General features: G+C 35.8%; 1 protein-coding gene across 1 annotated transcript; it reads right to left on the minus strand.

Moving 5' to 3' along the window:
• Positions 1-1362: 1362 nt before the first annotated feature.
• Positions 1363-15374, minus strand: LOC128998502 (transient receptor potential channel pyrexia-like). Its single transcript, XM_054424662.1, has 11 exons — positions 15059-15374; positions 14191-14379; positions 13531-13709; positions 9748-10024; positions 9312-9533; positions 7889-8119; positions 5950-6285; positions 4635-4802; positions 3874-3993; positions 3167-3408; positions 1363-1722 (listed from the first exon to the last, which is right to left on the minus strand). The coding sequence occupies exons 1-11, from the start codon at positions 15314-15316 to the stop codon at positions 1473-1475; spliced, it is 2472 nt and encodes an 823-aa protein (XP_054280637.1). The 5' UTR covers positions 15317-15374; the 3' UTR covers positions 1363-1472.

Below are 15374 nucleotides of genomic sequence, written 5' to 3' on the forward strand. Positions count from 1 at the left end.
CTAATCACCCAATCACAAACTGTTGTGAGATAACAAGCGCTCAGCAGACATCAGTTGTGTAAAGAGCAGATGATTGTCAGTGCAAGGGATAGCTTGACCTTGAAGCTAACGATGGCTTTTTCATTGTTTTACTTTAATTTCTTTTTGTCAAATAAACCATGGTGTTAAAAAAAAAAAAATAATGGGGGAACCTACCGTATAAAAAAATGGTCTGAAATATTTAATTATACACTGCATTTCAACATATTAGACTGAAGAAAAACTATTTATTAAATATTTTTTTACATAGTTAATATGCAACAATTCACCCATAGAAGCACCCGTCAACTAAACTGACATGAATAGTTTCAATAGACATGGTTTAGCCCCTGAGCTGAATTGATGACTAATATAATATAAATGCCTCGTCACAGCTCTGTAGTTTCTGTAGATTACAGCTGTTTCGCCATTAAAATGCCATCATCAGATACACATACATCCACCTGAATTGGCGTCATTTAACGACGCCAATTCAGGTGGATGTATGTGTATCTGATGATGGCATTTTAATGGCGAAACAGCTGTAATCTACAGAAACTACAGAGCTGTGACGAGGTATTTATATTATATTAGTCATGAATAGTTTACTTCTATGGCTGGAAACTAAACATTCAAGTTGAACCCTGTCGAAGGTCATTCGCCCACGACATGACTTGTCTCCCTGAGACCAGGCCGATCCAACCGAAACCGAACTAGAGGGAGTCTACTGTAGTAAAAAATCAAGGATATTTGAAAATCACACTTGTTTTCGAGGGTATTTTAATCTAGGTTCCACTGCAATACGTATCCTCAAGTAATCAAGAACCCTCAATTACAATCTCTTCCTCATAAACCTACAAATTATCCACTAATATCTGAATTGGTCACCGGTGTAGACGTTGCATCTATATGGATGAGGTTATAGCCAGTTGTTTATTCTAAAGAGAACATAGTTGAATTTTCTAATTGTATAGTCGGCCCACTATAGAAGTTTCATTAGTTGTCTTGATTGCTGACCAGGTCACCCAGCCATAACAGACGGTCATTGTGACCATTGTTGTAACAGTGCTGAGCAATATTATGTTTATTTTGTTAATAAAGACATTTTTCATTTATTTAATTTCATATTTAAATGAGCTAAGTGATCAACTGTAAAAGTTCCATTTTATTCCTCAACTTTCAATACTAGAAATAAAAAATGTATAATTATGCTATGGTTAGCAATACTTATCTGTTCAGTTTGCTTGGTTAATACGTTTTTGGTACATTACACTTTTGGTAGCTCAGTTCAACGATTTTTATATTATGACTTTTAAAAACATGGTAAAAGAAGCTACACTAGAGTTTAAACATGAATGGTGCTTGAATATTCAAAATTGGGTTTGAATTTTGTAACATTTATGTATTTGATTACCTACTTAAATATAATTTAGGCTACATGTCATGAACATAATTTAGTGCTGAAAATTCTTGTGGATGAAGGGGTGTTTGGGGGTGCTGACACGTCGTAACATTGCGTTCACACTGACTGAGTTGTCCTCCGCAGGCCTACCACTGTCCATCTCATCACAGCTGGTCACACTCTGGAGTCGTCCACTGTTCAGAATCGACATTGTTTCCAACAACAACTGCTTTAGATGAGCCACGTCAACTGGTTTTATTTCTTTGTCCGTTTCTTCAAGTATTTTGAACTTTTGAGGCTTGCTAGAACAACAGTTTTTTTTGTTTTTTTTTTGGAATTTGATAGAAATATCAATAAATAAGCAAGGCACACCGGGTAATCATAATTACATTTATTAGCATTTATAACTCAACAATTTTTGTGTGAAAATGCTGATTACCCATCCGACTTCTAGAAGAACTGTGAAGAGTAATTAAGTTGTGTACTCCATGTAAAAATATACATCAAAATCCTCTTTTAAAGTTTTTTTTTTTTTTAAATTGTGCCAGGAAAACTAAACACTACTGTAACAAGAAACTTAAATCTACTTTTTGGTTGGTGTGACAATTTTGCCCAGGAGCCTAAAATGAGGTATTTCGGAGGCAGCTCAAAAGTTTTAAATATAATGTCCAATCAAGTGACACCTCATTTTAAAGGCCATTAGTTAAAAAGAATATCCCCAAAAACCAGAGGTCCCTACCTCAACCCAGTACAAAATGGCAGCAGTATTTAGTTTTCAGGGATTATATTTCACATTTTTGAGCTGGCCCATTATGTTTCATTTTAGGTTCCCAGGGGGAATTGTGATAGCAACTAAAAAGTACCCTGTTTTTCTTATGGAGTGATAAGCTTTCCTGGTAGAATTCTATAGAATGTTAATAGGGGGTATTAATGTAAATTTTTAAATGAGATTCTGAGATTGATGAAAACTAAAAACTACCGCCATTTTGTTTTGGCTTGAGATAGGGACCTCTAATTTTTCCCGATATTCTTTTAAACTAATGACCTCCAAAATGACGTGACACTTGATAAGGCGTTAAGTATATTTAAAATTTTTGAGCTGCCCCCAAACCATTTTGGGCTCCTGGGCAAAATTTTCATACTGACCAAAAAAGTAGTTTGGTCCAGCCGGTACATAGCCGGCCGGCACATGTACCTGTATAAATGTTGAATTATGTGTTCATGTTATGTGTTTTTAATGTTTAAAAAAATGTTGACGAATCTGCAAGATGAATTAATAAGTATCCATGGACCTGAAGATAGGGCTTTAAAGCTCTGAAATGCGCATCGTCCTTTAGTGACTGGATTCATAACTGTTTGACTGTATAAGGTACGTAACCTAGATAATACTTTGAATAACAGTTCAGGAGGCAAAATAATGAATAAAGTAACCCCAGACGCATGTTCCTATAGTCCAATCATAGTACAGGAACTCGTTTTAATAAATGTAGGTTTACACATTTATACAGTAAACAATTTTCATTAAAATCGGATAATTTTTCCTCTAGTTACCGTGCTACAGGACACACATATTTTATTTACAAATATGAATTTGGAAAACGGATGGAGTTTTTGGCATCTGTCAACTTCAAAACGAAAAAGTAAATAGCTCCAGGTTTTAGTAATAGCTTATTCCCTGCTATTGGGAAACTCGCTAAAAAAGGTAATCTAATAAAGGCCAATTAGGTGATAAAAAAGCAAAAGTACCTTCTGTTCTGGAGGGCAATGTTGATGAGCCTCTCTAGCAGGTAGGTTGGCAGAGTCTCAAAGTCAGTGAAGGTACTGGGTCGGACAGTGACGAAGGTAGGTATTTGGTGCCTTGTAACAAATTTAGGCACCAGCCATTCCACATACCTTGTGAATACCTTATGGCTTAGGACATATTCCAGATGAGAAACAAAATCACATTGCTTCTGCAGCCTCCTTATGTTGCCCTCAGTTTGGAGTCCCTGAAAAATCAACAGATTAGATCTCTTTTTTACCTAAAGTGTTTTATTAAGTTACATAAAAACATTTTCCTTGTTTAAATATGTAACTGTTGGTACTAAAATGCACCTATACAAGATTGAAAACATTATTTTTAACAAAACAGAGAAAATACCCCAAGAATATAACTAAAATATTGGTACTGTATATGTGAGTCAGAAACACAACAGACTACGAATTCATGCCAGTAATGAAAAATGTTAGTTCTCGTCCTGGTGCCCACCACCACATTTGATTGGTACCACTTTTATATTGCACCTGCTCAACCCATACACAGGTTGGATGCCTATGTGGATGGGTAAATGTAAAAGAGAATAAAGGAACACAACGTTAATCTCAAATTTAGACTAGCATGTTTGGCTGCGATGGAAGCTCAATGGAGACCTTAATTTACAGACAACCCAGGTTTTTTGTAGAAACTTTCCTACCTGGATGTCACTGACAGCCAATCCAATCATCAAGTTCATGAGAGCGACGGAGGCCAGGAGGACGAACAATAAGAAGATAACACGACTTGTAGGTACAAGTGGCCATTCCTCACCTGCTGTCTGCAAGAGAAATCAAATCATAGATCATGTTGACTCAGTGACTATACATAATTTATAGATATTATAAATTACAATAATTAACATGGAATGGAAAAAAATTCACCCTTTTTGTTCAAAAACCTAGAATAGGTTGTCTTGATCGGTCTGGTGAGCATAGTAGTTGGCACAGCTAAGTTTATCATCGGATGCCGCTTGGATAGTCATTGGAACCCAAGATTAACATAAAAGACTCGTTAATAAGGCCAAAAAACAATGGATTGAGGAGTTATAGGGTTTGCGTTTGCATGTGTTATTTGAACTTGAACTGATTGTCTAGATATGATAGAGTAAAAAGACCGAGCTCTTTAGCAATGGGTTTGGGTTGGATTTGCATATTTGCATATTACTTTTTGAAATCCGTTCAGTCAGTCCCATGCTATCAGTGTGATAAATCCTATTTGTCAGAACAGGTCTGTTATTTAATTAATGTTAATTTTTCCAATGTTTGTTTTGTGTAATGTGTTTATCCATCAACAATTCCAACTGAGCGACTTCACATGTATCTGAAGCTAAGGATAGTGTTCTAACACCTAGACAAGTCCTGAATAAACATATTGTTTTTTTATTGTCTGACATGAATTGTGTAAGTAATTAAGTCTTACCTCTGTTTTGTTGCCACCAAAAAGACTGTTGTAGTCATACTCTCCAGTCATCATTACCGTTGTTCGTACCAGGGACAGCCAGGGGTTGCTGAACTCAAGGTCTTGAGGGAACTGAACGGAGAAACTCAGCGCAAACCCGATCACCAGACAGATGAATGTAAGGAAAACCTGTCAGTGTTGTTTTATTAATAACATTGTAAACCACACAATTTTTTATCTCATATTTAAATAGCTAGTTTCACTAAAACTAGGCAATATTCCTCGATTTATGAATAAACGGAAAAAACCTCAGGCAACTTGTAAAACTATTATGTTTTGGCCAAAATAAGTACAAAAAATTCTCTGGGAACTTACTTTGACCTATGAGTTGAATGCGGTAGATTTTTTAAATCTTTGACAAAGAAATTCCTTTTAAGATCAATTTACCGTATGATTTTATTTGACCAAGACCATGTTAAATATAGATTACTATCAAAATGAGTCAGATATCTAAAAAGTCACTTGATTAATCTGGACTAATACAAATAATATTAATTAATAAAATAATATCTCTTTTCTAATAGGATGGATATGGATGAACTCTGCAAAGATAAAATTGTTTGGGTCAAGTTTTGAGGTTTCAGATAATCCAGATGTAAGGGTAGAAAGATGTCTTGTCTTGGCTAATGCCATCATAGATGATTAGCTGAGTGGCCGGAAACCAGAGTCTAATGTAACAATATTAAAGATTGCTAAATTTGATCCTGAGGAAAGTCAATGCCTTTGATGGTTAGAAACTGGTCAGTTGTTGTTTATTGTTAGGCTTTTAATAAACAACCCTGGTTAAAGAAACAGCTGATCTTGGTCTGTAAAAAAATCATAAGGATCTTAATTTTTGCCACAGTCGCCCCTGATTCATATTTAGGTTGAAATGTGCCCCAGTTGCATCCCAATCTTATAATTATTTTAATGATTAAGCTATCTGCTGAGGCTACTAGTGAGATTTTTCACTTTTTGTTCTCTCCCTTGTTAAATTTTATAATAAGTACGTAGATCACTATAAGGTTAATTAGGTTCTAAAGCTATGTTAGGATTACTGATGAGAACTCATTTCTCCACACACCTTAGATGTGCCTATGTGGTGATCTGTTCATTATTTTAGGTTTTGTAGGCTATGTTTCTATAAAAATTTTTCTTTTATGGAATAAAATGTTTGTTTTTTTATTTGATTCTTAGAATATTAGCAGTACCCACATCCGAGCATAAAAAATTATACAAGGTAATCTATTGCAAAATCTCAAACAACACACTTCTCTATAGTTTTCTACAAACATACCTTCATGACATTTTGCAAGACAACGCTAAACATGAGAGCGTAGTAGCCCCATGACGGAAAGCGACCAATGAGAGACATCAAGGCACCCCAACTCAGCAGGGTAACAATGGATGCAATGTGTCGAACCCAGTAAGGCATTGGTTCTTTCACAGAAGCTGAGAAATCAAACCCTCCAGGGGTGCAGAGGGTGATCAAAAGGGAGAGGAAACAGTTAGCGAGAGTCAGCCAGGACTCAAACTGTCTCAGTCGCTGCCTACCCATCATCACGAGTTCAGTAGCTGCGTACACCAGTAGTACACAGCTGGAAAACATCAGCACCAGCCTGGACCCAATCATCTGTAACAAAATAAAGGGATTTCTTATTTTGTATTCATTTTAAAAAGAAGTTGGTGGCTGGGCTGCTTTTATAAATGGGCTCGGTTGGGTCGGGCCCAGGGGTGCAAGAGGTTTTAGGTTTGTTGGGGGCTCAAGGAGGAAGAAAATTCCCCCACAAGGTAGGTGAAGAGGGGCACAATAATCTCTCAGACCCATAGCGCATCACATGCAAACTGCGGGCCTGGTCGGTGGCCTCTTTTTTCTGTTCAAGAACCATCCTCTCTCTTTGTACAAAGTTACATCTTTCGTTTGTGCAAGGTCCATCAAGAGGTTGAGGGATCTTGTGTTCATCCGTCTACATGGGCCTCAAAGGATTGTGTGTGGAATGTTTCAAACACAACAAAATGGATGAGCCAGTACAGTAAAAGAATGAACTTTACTGATAAATAAGTGGCGATACTGGGTCATAAGCATATATCACTGCCTTGTTTTCCAAGTTTGTCGCGCTACCGACTAATCACAATATTAAATATGTTTACATTGAAAAACAAATATTTACAAAATGAATACTGTATGATGCTTACAAGATCTAGTAACTAACTATGTTGTGTGAATTCCAAATTTGAAATTCCACCTGCCACTGCAAGCCTGCAGACTAAACAAATTCCTATTTGCTTGATGGGAGTTTCACTATAATATTTCCTTAAACATATCAGATATATTCCCTATAAGTTAGTTTAATAAGAACTCAGATTTTCTGCTAGGAGAATAAACATAGGTTTATATGATTGTGTACTAAATTTAATCAAAATCTGACTGCTAGATTCTACTCAAGTTATCGCGCTAACGGGCACACAGACACATCTGTATGTATATATATATGTATATATAATTGAACGGACAATATTTTGGGCATCTGAGGACATCAAAACAAAAAGGAAATCGGTCCCAGAGGTTACCATGAGACCAAAGGAAAGGCTTATTCCCTATATGGGAAATTTACTAAAAAAGGGTGCAGATTGACATAAAGCCTCATCATGAACAACATATTAACCATTTTAGTCAGGAGAGCCTCATCGACATTTTAATATTTTTTTTATATACTCAAATAATACGTTTTGGTTTAGTTGAGCAAAAAGATTTGCAGTCTGTGAGAAAGTTCAAAAGTATTTTCATCTAGATTATAGTAGGCTATTAAGCTCAATTTGTATTCTATATAAATATAAATAGAATATAAATAGATGCTATTAAGCAGCTATTTCAATTCTGTGTGTTATGTAATAGTGCTTGCTTATAGCTTGAGGTACTTCGATACAAACTATGGGATTTAAATTAACTTTGTACAAATTTGGAAGTTAGGAGTGAGGATAATCCTTGAACTTATCAAACTGGGCTTTCCATAGGCAACCATTTGGCCACTTAAATATACAGTAACATTTTGCTAACAGTTGTGGTTTGATTTAGAACCCAAGTATGGGTCTTTAGCATATTTGCTAAATATAGAGGCATACTTGGGTAAACGATAGCTAAAAACAATAACAAAGGAATTCAGAAATTCATTTGTTTTCTCATGAAACTAAAATAAGACACATATTTTAATTCAAGTTATGTTTAAAAAATTTACCTGCTCCTTTTTGTGGACCCAAATTAATATGTAAGTGGAAAGAGAAATAACAAAAGTAAGGTGGACAAACACGATGAATAGGAAAAAGAAGCGAAGTTTTCTCCACTTAGCCAAGACGAAAGACTCAACCAGGGGATGCTGAAGTATCTCTGAAGTATTTGTAAAAGTTGAAACTACCGACATCTGACGTTTGCAGTCTTGAGGGGAAAGGAAAGTGAAGTCCAAATAAATCTGAAAAAACTATAGGTTAGATCAAATGTTAAAAGAGACCATGTATCTCTATCATCTGACATATGTTCTACCTATATCTGTTCTATTATTCAAACCTGTCCTTTTTGTAATGTGTGTATCTTGTTTTACAGTGTATTACTGACATTTTCATATCAACCTCATTGCCAATCTTATGTTGACCACCAAAACAGACCCTAAAAGAAAAAAAAAAACAACAACAACAACAGACAAGAAACATATTCAAACTATGAACTACTGGGTGTCCCGGAAAGGAATGCACTTTTAAAACGAACAAAACAGGAAAATGGCTTTATTTACAGCAATTTTCCCAAGAATACCTGTTTGTACACTTCAGGGAAATTACTTGTGAAAGATTACATCTTCCAGATGTAGACCTCTACGGTGCCGGCACTTCGCCAAACGAAAACTCACATCTGCGAAGACTCAACGGCAGAGTTCTGGTGAGATGGCTTCAGTTTCCTCACGAATATTTTGCTTTAGATGATTGGAAGTAGCAGGAGCGTTGTTGTACACCCGACTTTTTAGATACCCCACAAAAAAAGTCTAGTGGAGTTAGGTGTGGGCTTCTTGAAGGAAAGTTATTGTTACCAAATCTGGAAATGACTTTCCCTCAAAAAAGCTGACTTATTGTAGTCATGGAGTCTCCTGCTGTATACCCATGCTGTATTTTTTTTTGCCTGTACTAATTGAGTTTTGTACGGGTGAAACTGCAAATCTTGTTTCAAAATGCGGTAAATATTGGTTCGGGTATATTCAAAGCAGCAGCGTGTTTTCTTACTGATCGATGTGGATTATCCTCTACAGCATCTCGAATGCGCTCGATATTTTGTTCAGAACGCGCTTCTCTATAGCGACCGATGCGACGAGGTTTCATAGTTGATCCTGTAGCTTCAAATTTGCCCACCCAGCATTTAATAATATTCACTGATGGCATTTGGTTTTGAGATCATGAAGTCTGTATTGAGCACGGAAGTGTCGTAATGAAAGCGTTTGATAATAGTCGCGTACACAGAAAGCACACTGCTTGCCGGTAAAGCCATCCATGGCAAATGACTTTCCACGGCATGGCTACAAAGCCCTGATAAGCTCCTTATCTTATCATTCTTGGACATTCGGCTTTCCCCAAAATAAAAGTGCAATCCTTTCTTGGACACAAAGTATAATTATTTACCTCAAAATCTCTGTCATTTATTGATGAGTTGTTGGCGTTAATTCTAGAATCAAGGCAGTCAGTTAGAAAGTTGATTGGGCGAGGAATGTATGACATGATAACATCCATTACAGTCATATCGCCATCAGATATCATGGAAATATCTCCTCCTTTATCCATGAGAAGTATTAGACATTCTCTGAAACCTCCGTAAGCTGCCTTGTGAAGCGGAGTGCAGCCAACCTATGACAACAAGGAGAACAATTTTTGAAAATCTTAAACTAATAAGGGATTGTTGCGTTTATCCTTAAGTGTTTAATAGAACTCTTAAATGCTGTGAAAGGTAGTGTTGAAACTGTGAGGGTATTTTTCTTGTGTACAAATGTTGAAAATGTATAAGAGTGATTACCAATTAGCTACCCATCTACATACGATCAAATAATACAAATTGGCTTACAGTATTTGGCCAGTTTACATATTTAGAGGCACCAAAATTGAGAAGAAGATCAACAAGGGTGGAGGAACCTCCGGTTGCGGCTACATGAAGCACAGTTTCAGCACGTTTAAACGTGTGAGAGCAGGAGAGGTCTAGTGCTCCGGCCTCAAGCAAAGTCTGTGAAGCTCTGACTGACCCCAGCGCCACTGCGTGGTACAATGCTGACGTATTTAAATCCGCGTTGATCTTGTTGATTTGAGCCCCATGGCTTACCAATAGATCAACTATGGCTTCATACCTGTCAACATAAATTTCAAAACTGATATTAATATTTGAAAAATGTAACTAATTATGAATTTACAAAAGGACAACTTGTCAGAAGTTCCAATCCTAACAAACAAGCTGTTACCTAACCTGAGGACGGGATCAGATTCCAGATCCAGAAACCTAGTAAAAATTACAACCTTGTTTTTTACTAATCAAGATAAAAAATGTCTACAAAAAACTCTTAAACTTAAATAACACATGCTATTAGAACAAGATTTAGCAGGATGCTGTTGTCAAAGACCTCTAAGTCCATGAAATAAACTAAATACGCTTATTGGACCGAGTTTTACGAGAGCATCCCAACAAAACATGAAACACTTTTGACTGTTCCCTGGAACTGCTGCTAACAGGTTGACTAAAACCATATTAGTCAATATTGCAATTCTGATGCTATAGCATTTAAGAAAAAATACAGGTTTTATCACCATTGATTAAAACCTTTCAAATCGCATTTAAAAGTAGATAGAAAAAGATTTCAAAGTTACAGGAATTAGTTAACTTTATCTCATGATCAAAAACAATAAATTAAGATTGATGAGTTGTTAAAATGCTTACCTATTGATACGAAGGTTACTGACTCAATCCAAATAAATAGTTAAACATTCTGAAAATTTAAAGCTACATTGACCTGTCCTTGATAGTTTTGATTTTCAATAAATGCTCATGGAAATGAACCAGTGGCTCTTAGTTTTCAAAACTGTTGCTCAATACCGCATTTCCCATTAGGCCCACTAGGCCCTAATATAGCATAATCATAATATAGCATAATTAGGCATAAGTTATAATCGTAGAGGTATATAGGGCGCCAAATTTTAGGGGGCGTAAAATATTCAACTTCTTAAATGAATCCCACGAACGCACCCACGCGTCAGACCGGTAGCCCTACCAGCCCACTGACGAGCGGGCCCGTCCGCGAGACCGAGTGTAGTTTGAATTTGCCGCGTTTAGTAAGCAAATAGATGAAGAAGAAATAAAGGGTTGCCTTGTTTGGTACTGCCGTGTTGGGAATAACCTGCTTTTACTCATGTGATATTTCGTTTTGCTGTTGTCCCAACAACATCCCTGCAGCGACTGCCAAAAGTCAGCTATGTTATTCTCTCCTGCTTACTTAACCTGTTGTGTTGTTCTGTTTATGTTTAGTTAGTAAAAAATGTCGAATTATGCCGGTATTTCACTTAGAGATAATGAAATAGGTGTAATTTTTTCAATTATATTTGCTCACCGGTATTATGTATTGTGATGGAATTATTTCTGATTTTGAATGTTGTTCATCATAAACGTATTTTGTGTTGTTTATGTTAAATAAAAAAGACTAAAAGCTCATACTTTTCAAGTTATTTCACACCATCCAAATACAATTTTGACCATAAAAATTATTATTTACTTAAAACTGGTGGATACCGGTACATATAGGCCTATATTTTTTACAATACAATATGGTATGGTATTGTAAATGTTCCACTCCTACATTTTACAAGATTGGGATCTTCTGAGGGAAGGTATTTATCATTGTTCAGTTAATCTCATTAGAGGTATAGTATTATAGGGGCATATACTGTATACATTTTAAAGGAGTTGATTTATTGAAAGTATCAACGGATTATCCTTGTATATATGCTACTCAATGACAATGATCGTGACATTATTTACGTTTCCTGACCAATATTACGGCCGGGAGGGCGCAACTGTTTTGTGGGCCTAGGGGCGCCATTTGGCTAAATGCGGCCCTGCTGTTGCCTCAATCCTTTGAAACAATGTGTGAGCATTAAATAATGTAACAATTCATAGGATTATCCTTGTGCTTGTACTACTGTGTATGTAATAGCAGAGATTACACATGATACGCAAAATAGATATTGCAGCTTACAGCAATTTCGTGCCAAGTCGTTTTTGGATGGGGCCACCTTCACGTAGTTGGGTGGTCCCTCAACAGAGGTGCTGTGTCAAGTCTCGATCTTCATCACCTATTCAAGTTCGGGTGAGTACGGTTATGTTCGCGCGCACTCGGAATCAGATCACCTGTACGCAACTACCACAACACGCTGGCCGGCCCGTCGTCGTCGTCGTCATGTCTATCTAGTTTAAAAGCGCAGGGCTGTCATTAATGTACCATAACTTTATCTTTTGACAAAAATAATTAAAAATAACAGTGTCTAAGTTAAGTGAAAGGAGAACAATAAAGCAAAGGTTTTATTGATGTAAACATGCGTGAATAAAAATCTTAAAAAATTACAAGGATACAGTGATATTATACGCTTACAATATGTTATACCGTACAATTTTTTCTGCATTGAATTTTAACGTATATTTAGAAAATCCTTAACAATTTATCAATCTTACAACTCTTACAAGTTTTGAACATTCGTGACCTTTTGTGATGTTGTTGACATTTCTGATTTCGGAATTCTCATCTCTTTACACAAAGTTTGTTTCTGGATTTTTAGTTTCATGCAATATCTTACGAACTCACGATGAGCAATGCATTATATTGCTCAACAACTAACCATTCACTGGCTACTTGAGCTATTTTAGACCTAGCAATATCCACAGTTTGTAGGAGGAACATTTCTCTATAACAGATCAGTATTTGTTTTCAGACTACGTATTATCTTGTCACATAATTGGTATTTTGTGAGTGAAGTTTGTAATAAAGCCATGAAGCAAATGTGTCCAATATCATACAAAACATTTGGATTGTTTTGTATAAAAAATCTTTCAACTGACCACTTAATAAAATACTGTAAATATAAGAACACATAGTTTTATCAACAGCGGAACCTTAGTTATACATAAATTTAAGTTAAAGAGGTTCTCTTTGCCACTTAAAAACAATATTCAGGTCAGAAATTGGAGGTCAGTCATACTCTTTCAATCACACCAAAGTGAACAGACTACTTGCTGCTAACATGGCTCTGGCAAGGGGGTACTGTAGTGCCTGACTACTTACCTGTATATTAGTGCCTGACTATACTTACATGTAAATTAATTTTTATTTAACAGATGATATTTATTAATTTACTAATTCATCCAATTATTATTGTTCACTTTATCTTTTTACTGAATACACATATTTTTACTCTTGTCTAGCATTTGTGAGTTCACAACTTCAACAATAAACAACAACAACAAATTCGTAAATAACAGCTGGTCATGTCGGCAATTAAGTCTTAGGTTGTGAAAACATTCGCCAGGCCTCGCATAGTAATTGATATCACAAAAATGGCTTGGCTGCAATATCTATTTTGCGTAGCATGTGAAATCTTTGGTATAAGTTAATTTTTCTCAGTATTCTTATATTATTAACACAAACTCAAACTGCTAAATATAAGAGACGATGTATAAAGTTGAGGTTTTGAACTTTATGATAATCTACTTAGTGTGTGTTTTTGAGGCAAACATTTTCATATACTTTTTGTTAGTTTTCACCCAGGTTTGCTGCAACATATCTATACAGGTGTTTACATGATTGTCTCTTACCTAGCTAAGCCACCAGCCCCAGCTAGAAGCAGAGGAGTCAGTCCCTTGTCATCTTCTAAGTTGACATCTGCTCCGTTGTCCAGAAGTGTTTTTACACACTCTACGTGTCCTCCCTTAACCGCTTGGTGAAGTGGACTTCTTCCCCAGGATGTTGGCAACGGTACAAGAATCTGGAGACGCTGAAACAGGTTTGCCAACAGTATTTAGAAGCGTTCTGGTAGAGGACAGAGTGTCCTGTAAGTACAACAAATTTAGGAATAGGTTTTTCGTTGGGTATAAAACAAAAATCAGGAATAAATATTTGTTACGAAAATGCCGTGTAACGAATATACACACGATTTAAAAACAAACATATAGCTTTACAAATATTAAAGATATACTTATGAAATATGGTATATGATTTGATTTGAAATAATTAACTATTTGCAAAAATGTTCATTAAAAAATATTACAAAAAAAACACCTTTCGTGTACGGTACCTTGCTGGATAATTTCCAACTACCAACTGACAACATTTTCACTTATCTAGAAATTGGGGGTTGCCATGATTTGTACATAGTTCTCCAGAGCTGGAGTTCTACACTCTATCAGGTGGACCAATCATGATTCACTTCACTTTGGTGAAATAGAGTTCATGTGTTGTGTAGTTAACAGTCTTACCTCATATTCACAGTCCAAATCTTTAGGTAGTTTCTCAACACATACTGAAGTTGGTTGAAGTGAATGTTGTATTTTTAATCGGCAGTTGACCTCAGCTTTGGCATTGACCAAGAATCGAACCATTTCATTGTCACCCCTGGCTGCAGCGTAGTGTAAAGCACTCCGCCCTATCTTGTCAGTCGCTGAAACCTTTATGCAGGAAAGAAATGTTTGAGTTAAATATTTACTTTTATTAACACGTTCACTACCGCAACCGTACAACATTTTTCTTTCATATGGACCAGCAAAGCATATATGCTACAGCTGGTTTGTACCCTGGTCACATTAAAATAGACTGACGTCGCATATTTGCGTCAGTGTTCCAATGTTATTAAACAAGCCTATATCTTCGTAACGGTCTATTTGAAGGCCCTGAATTCTCTACAGTGGTCTACAGGGATATCTGTTGCCCATGTACGTCACTTGGTCTGTGGATATGATAATTAGTAACGTCATAGTTAAGTTTGACATCATTAGTTAGTGATAGTGACGTTGGTTACTCCGTTTGATGTTCTTTTTCCGGAGTAGTAAATAGGCTAAGTAAAATCCATTAAATCCATTTAAAAGAAACTATTATCAAAGAAAAATACAACGTGAATTTTCACCATAATTTTAAGTTAAAATAATCGTATCGAAACGTGGTTTAAGCAATTAGTTTTCTTTTCTCAAAAATTTGGAAAATTAAATATTAAAATCCATCTAGTTTGGTTTTGAAAATTATTATTTAATTTTAAATATTATTTTGTTAGCAAATGTATAATTTTAAAATCTGTTAGCATTTTGTAATTTAAAAAATAATAATCGCAAAACAAAATAAACAAATATTTACCTGAGCTCCTTTCCGTACGAGAAGGCTGACCAACCCCAAGGATTGGCCCCTGGATGATGCAAGATGTAAAGGAGTCATTCTTTGAGGTCCTAGACTACAATTTACCAACTCAAGAAAAAAATTATCTGATGCAATAATTCTGTCAACTTTAGCTAAATCATTCAACATTATTGCCCTGGATAAATCAATAATTCTGGAACGTAAAACTGTGCTTGAGAATTCTATTTCATTTCTATCAGTATTTGAGTAATTTACCATTTTTGTAGAGTTTTTAGTACAAAAGTTATTGGTCGATTAGAGAAATCACAAAGCAACA

This window comes from Macrosteles quadrilineatus, unplaced genomic scaffold (genome assembly GCF_028750875.1).
Source record: "Macrosteles quadrilineatus isolate MER2022 unplaced genomic scaffold, UCM_ALF_1.0 Scaffold_7__1_contigs__length_78375512, whole genome shotgun sequence".
In the NCBI taxonomy this organism is placed as follows: Eukaryota; Metazoa; Arthropoda; class Insecta; order Hemiptera; family Cicadellidae; genus Macrosteles; species Macrosteles quadrilineatus.